The 6,593-nt window shown below is 31.0% G+C and overlaps 1 protein-coding gene across 1 annotated transcript; it reads right to left on the bottom strand.

The window, feature by feature from the left end:
• Positions 1-1,219: 1,219 nt before the first annotated feature.
• Positions 1,220-5,119, bottom strand: LOC143042884 (2-oxo-4-hydroxy-4-carboxy-5-ureidoimidazoline decarboxylase-like). The gene is made up of 3 exons (XM_076215381.1): positions 5,058-5,119; positions 3,086-3,270; positions 1,220-1,613 (listed from the first exon to the last, which is right to left on the bottom strand). The coding sequence occupies exons 1-3, from the start codon at positions 5,078-5,080 to the stop codon at positions 1,270-1,272; spliced, it is 552 nt and encodes a 183-aa protein (XP_076071496.1). The 5' UTR covers positions 5,081-5,119; the 3' UTR covers positions 1,220-1,269.
• Positions 5,120-6,593: the final 1,474 nt, after the last annotated feature.

Genomic DNA, 6,593 nt, shown 5'->3' with positions numbered 1-6,593 from the left:
GAAATTTGGGGTTATATACCACATAAGAAACAAATACATTTGGATAACTTTATATCAAAAGAAACTGATTATCTTGTACTAGAGAAAATTCATACTAAGCTTTGTAAATTTTCACTTGGAGTAAATATAAAAACATCAAATATGGCATGTAGAGGAGAACTAGGTTCACTCCCTACACTGTATTATGTAATAATGAATATGGTAAAATATTGGATCCATCTTATGAAAGATATTGAACATTCAAATATTATTCTAAGGGAAGCCATAAATCTATCTCATTCTATGGACAAACATAACCAGGAATCTTGGATAGGAAGCATTAAACATATATTTAAATTTCTAGACTTAGAATATCTATTTGTTAACCAGTCAAACTTTAAACAAAACCATATTCTAAAAAAAGTAAAAACATCTTTAACTATTAAATTTAAAGAAAGCTGGTTAGCTAGTTTAGAAAACAATTCTGGGAAGTGTACTAATTTACAATCTGGCAATAAATTAAGAACTTACAGAAAATTTAAAAATATTTTTATGTTTGAACCATATTTAAAAATGAATTCAAAAAAAGATAGGCAAATAATCACAAGATTTAGAACAAGCTGTCATGATCTTGAAATCGAAAGAGGGAGGTATATTGGAATTAAAGCTGAAGACAGAAAGTGTAAGCTATGTAAGAACGCAGTTGAAGACGAACTACATTTTCTTTTAAAATGTCCTGTTCTAAAAGATACTCGATCTCAACATCTATCTAATTTAAATTCAAAATTCAAAATTTTTCAAGATTATCTGATGAAATGAAATTTGTTTGGATTCTTTCATCTGAAGATTTGTTTGTTACTTCAAACTTATCTAATTTATTGCACTCCCTTTTTGAAGAACGAAAGAAATTATAGAAAATATTGTTGTTTGAAATAAAAAAAAAATAGAAGAAAAATATATATAGATATATATATATAGGAAATAAAATTGATCAGGAGTTGTCTCCCATACACCTAGAACTATAAAGATTTATGTAATTTCTCCAGGTCACAGTGGCACCCATAACAACTATGTTGTCAATTACTTGGTTTATATCAGGTTAATTAGTGTAAATGTGTATTCATGTGTTTTTATTTTTGTTTAAATGTACTTTAATCATTCTAATCATTTTCTGTGCTTTATTTTGTAATTCATTTGATTGTATAGCTCAAATTTTGGGCACCATGATTGGTAAATAAAATTATCTTATCTTATCTTATAACACGTCTTTGTCTCAATACATTATATATATCACAGCTTTGAAGAAGAGTCCACAATATCTAATAGTCTCAGTCGACAGATCTTTTTAACTTCCTCGACCCCTGTTACTGCCTCAGTTTCTCCCGAATTATTCAATCTCCTCTCAAGCCCAGTCAAAATGGCTTCCTTCTTGTTCTCTCGAGCACATATGACAAAAGGGAAGCCAAACTTTTGTTTATATTGTTGATTTAAATGATGCATGTTTTGTTTTTCTTGGTCAGTAAGTGTATTTAGACCTGCACTTCGTTGTTCCTTGGTGGATTCATTGGTCAGTCCACCCGACATAGCCAGTCTTCCTGCCAAGTCAGGATGTAGTCTTAAAATGCCTTCTTTTCCTGAAGAAAAAAAATATTTAGAATTAAAAACTTTGATATTGTTAAATAGCAATGAAATATCTGTCACTTAATTCTGAGAAGAAATGAGATGGTATTAAAGCCCTTATAACCAGTTTGTACAGAACTTATTGCTGCATCATGTACATGTATGAAATTGGTATCAGATTCCACCTGGAACTTGTTAATTATTGGTAATATCAGAAGTCCATTACAAGACTAGACTAGAAATGGACTTCTGGTAATATCGACTATGTGGAAAACAAAAGGGCTTAGCATGGTGTATTTTTTTAAACAACACCATTGTCCTATTGATTATTAATAATTACCATGATTACATATAAAGTTAATTCATTGTTTTTTCATCATTCTGCTCAAAATTAGAACTTGCTTTTTTAATAGTATAGATACTGAATCATTTAGCCTAAATATTTGCATTAAAAGTATGCAGCTTGTTTGGTTAGGCTACATTCCTTGATGTCTCGTGAAACACAATCACCTGCAGTCTTTAAAGATACCAAAAGGACATTCAAACTCATGTGAAAAATAAACTGGCAATGCCATGGCATAAAAAAAAGAAAAAGACCATAAGACAAACAACAGTATACAAAATACAACATAGTAAAAATCACTTTTATTTATAGATTATCGTTGATCATCTGAACAAGATTGATTTTCTTGACTGAGCCGGTACGACAAAAGCGAGAAACGCAATCAAGTTGAGATGACCAATGATAATCTGTTTATCGCTATTTTACTTATGATGACCTTGTCAATTTCATGTCAATTTCATTAGCAAGGCCACATGCCTCCTTAGTTTATAGTGATAATTTTCCATCTCAAGCGAGTAGCATGATATGAAAAATTATCATACTAAAAAAGATCAAAGGAAAAATGCACAAAATAGCGATAACAAATATTATCTTTGGTTTGGGTGCATTCATGTATAATGCTATATTATGCTAAGGGAGATAACTAGTTTCATTGTCCTTCCCTATGCCTATATCACCCTGTTCAGTCGCCCTGTAGACATAACAAGTCTGAGAGGAGAGCAGGCATTATTAGTAAATAAAGGAGATAATCAGGTAAATAAAGGAGATAATCAGGTAAATAAAGGCAGATAATCAGGTAAATAAAGGAGATAATCAGGTAAATATTTATTAATGATCATGAGATTTACAGGATTAACATACCCTCCAATTGGACACTTGATATTCCCACATAATAACATGAGCAACATGACAGGTGCCACATGTGGAGAGGATCTGCTTACCCTTCCGGAGCACCTGAGATTACCCCAGTTTCTGGTGGGGTTCGTGTTGCTTAGTCTTCATGATGTTGTCTTGTGTACTATTATTTGTCTGTTTTTCTTTTCCTTTTTTTAAATATCCATGGTATTGTCATTTTATTTTTCGATCTATAAGTTTGAATGTCCCTCTGGTATCTTTTGCCCTCCTTTTACAGGTAACACATACCCCCAATAGGAAGTTGATCAGCAAACTGACAGAAAGACTTGTGAAGACTGTTGACGTCAGAGAAGGGACGATCTCTCCATACTGCTGCAGCACATAAGGAGCAGTGCTCTATCACATTACCAAATGTAGAAATGAAATCTTCATAACTCATAGAGTTCACAGCTGATATAGTTTTAAGTGACATTCTGAAAATAAATAAAATTTAAATAGACTTTTTAGTTCATAGTGTTATCATATCATGGTTATAGGTTTCAGTGGCATTCTGAAAATAAATAAAATATTCACATCCAATGAGTCACTAAACTGCAAATCAAAAAGGAGGATTAAATAATTAAATCTTAATTAAAAATATACAAACATGGAGTAACTCAGATGTTGCTGGTTGATGACGTCTGTCAAATATTTTAAGTATCTTCTTGTATCATATTTGAATTTGAATTTATGTGGTTAAAACACAATAAAGGGGACTTTACAAAGTGTCTTTGTAAAATTTACTCCAGAGATAGCGTGTATATATAAACAAGCAACTTTCATGACTTTTCTAGGAAGAATCTGCTAAATTCATAATCCAGTCAATCTAGCATAAATTTGACCCTAACCCAAAAGTAATTGCCACAGAAGATTTAAAAGTTTTAATCTTTAGCATTATACCCCAAATATATATATATACACAGAAAAAAGTCCCATAAAATCTAACTTGAGGAAGACTACAAAAATCACCATTTAAAATTCCTATGGAGATTTGCATTGAAAAGGGAGATAACTCTTGCAAAAAAGGCAGAAATATCAATATAAATTGATACAAAATTATAATTTTACCGCTTCTATTCATCAGAATGTATTGATTCTTGATTTTTTAGTGGTCTTTAGAGTATAACAAACAACTCTAGGTTGCATCTCTGTAAATATTGACAATGCAATTTCCCATAGGAACTCCTTTTACGGCTAAAACTGTACCACTTTTACTATGAAGTTTTGAAAAAAATGTCATTCTAGAATTGAAAGTTCATTTGCACCACAATTTTTTTCAAAGGTCAAAATATAGGGCTGTGCGGCATATTTTCAACGTTTATATGCCCTGAACTTCTCAGACTTTAAACTTACACTAATTTTCTTAACTACCCCTACCTTGAATGAAAGGTTACCAAAAATTTCAGTATAAACAATATACACGTGTTTATTTACTGGTAACATTCCCAAGTTCTGTCTCTTCGATATGGAACACAGAGAGCATAACTAGGAACCAGAATGTAAACAAAATTAATTTTCTATGAATATTCAATTTCTCCACAAAAGAGGCATGTTTTCAGAAACAGTTGTATTTACAAATTGCAACCTCTAAAGGTGTTTTCATATATTTTATCAAGCTATAATCTAGATTTCGTAATTCATTAGTTAACCATTTATTGAATTTTTGAACATGTCAAGGTAAAGAATCTCAAATTTAATAAAAATAATTAAGAATGTATTCTTCTTTTTGTGGTATAAAGTTTCTTTAGATAAAACAAGTGAAACTGTGAGCTACTGCTCACTGATGATACCCCCGCCGCAAGTGGATAATTTTAATAGTGTAAAAATATGCAAGTATTCGGTAAACAGGAAGTTGTTGAGTGATGAATCTTAAAACACATCACACAGTATGTTGTACTGTTACACCACTGTCCAAGGTTATGGGAGGGTTGGAATACCCCTAACATGTTTAACTCCGCCAGGCCATATTCTGTATGTATGTGTCTGTCCCAAGTAAGGAGCTTATAATTCAGTGGTTGTTGTTTGTTGATGTGTTACATATTTGTTTTTCATACATTTTTTTGTACATAGATTAGGCTGTTTACTCGTAAATATACATTGATAGATTAAGCTCTACTGTGATAGTCGACTTTGGTATATTTTTACCCCCTCATTGATAAGACTTCAAACTCCTGTGGTTAGACATTCTTACATATTAAATTGATATTTTATAGTTATTCACCTTGGCTTCTTGTTTTGTATCATCTGTGATGTTTGGTCATAGGATTTACCAATACTAAAACACTGCTCATAACGGAAGTGGTATCAAATAATATCCGGATTTCTTCTATCATCTTTCTATTTTTCTATGTGACATATAATTAAATAAGGGATCAAATAGTTGTTAATATTATATATAATATTAACAACTATTTGATCCCTTATTTAATTAAAAAAAATATGGTGGTCAAGCAGATGACTAAAAAATTATTCTGAATTCAGATTTCCGCCAAGCCGGAAAATGCCTCATATATGGGCGTTTTTCAATAAAAACGTACTTTCTTGTCCTAACCACTTTTAAAAAAATGTGTTTGATATTTGAAAGTAATTTTTTGTGCAGTCAGTACATTGAATTAGATTTAACATTTGTAAGCAAAGAAACAGTTAATTTTTTAAAGGGATTGATAAGATATTGATTCCTGAATGGTCCAAAACAACCAAAATGGCATGTCCCTAGACCGCCTGTTCAACATTCATTCTCTAAAATATCGTAAAAAAATGTAGAAATAAATGTTATTTTACTTAATATAAATTCTTTAATAATTCAAAAGTATGTTTAGAGCCAACATATTTTAATAAACAGCTTTTTACATAGGATTTTTAATTTCAGAAGGTGCGTCCCTGACAAAAATGTCCCGTGACTACGAAACGAAGTCATTAAAATTTGCTAACAGTTTTATAAAATCAATATAATTTTTGATTGCAAGAGATATAAACATTAGGGTCTTAAAAAAGAAGTGATGCTTTTATAACGGCAATTAAATTATTGGTAAGAACAAATGAGCACATCAAATAGACCAGAGTGATACCGTATTTTTGTTAATGTCCACTACGAAACGGGTCAAATCTCCTTCAGTATTTGGTTTTAAAATTATGAAAAAAATATCAGTGTACAGCTTAATACATGCTTTGATGAATACAACCAGTCTTGTTGCTATTGCAATATAGGGATTGTGGGAAAAAAATAAAACATGTGAATATGTCCACTACGAAACGGTCACCTTCGAAACAAGTATGATGGTATGGGAGAAAAACGTTTCGTAGTGGACACTACCACTACCATAGAGTCTTTGAAGTTTTACTCTTTTTTCAATTATATTCGTGCAAAACAAATAACAAGGGTTAGTTTCATGTAATTTTTATATATTATGTTTGTATCAACATAGAATAGGGTTGATGTCAACTACGAAACTTTTTGTCCACTACGAAACGGATTTGTCAACTACAAAACGCATCAAAATGTCCACTACGTAACACGAGTTGTACCACTGTCTAATCTTTATCGAAAAAAAATGGTTCTCCAATTCAGAAAAAATGAAATTTTTCTAGTATATAAAGTAAACAAACTGTCTTTAGGAAACATTTTAAATTGCAAAATATGTGTGTTTAGAAGCATTTTTTTGTCCCCTACGAAACAGTACACAAATTATGAAAATAATATCCTTTAAAGAGTATTTAAGATTGCACTTTTTGTTTACAAACAGTATAAAAAAGAAGA

The sequence above is a fragment of the Mytilus galloprovincialis genome, chromosome 8 (genome assembly GCF_965363235.1).
Source record: "Mytilus galloprovincialis chromosome 8, xbMytGall1.hap1.1, whole genome shotgun sequence".
In the NCBI taxonomy this organism is placed as follows: domain Eukaryota; kingdom Metazoa; phylum Mollusca; class Bivalvia; order Mytilida; family Mytilidae; genus Mytilus; species Mytilus galloprovincialis.
This window is presented reverse-complemented; position numbering and strand designations above follow the sequence as displayed.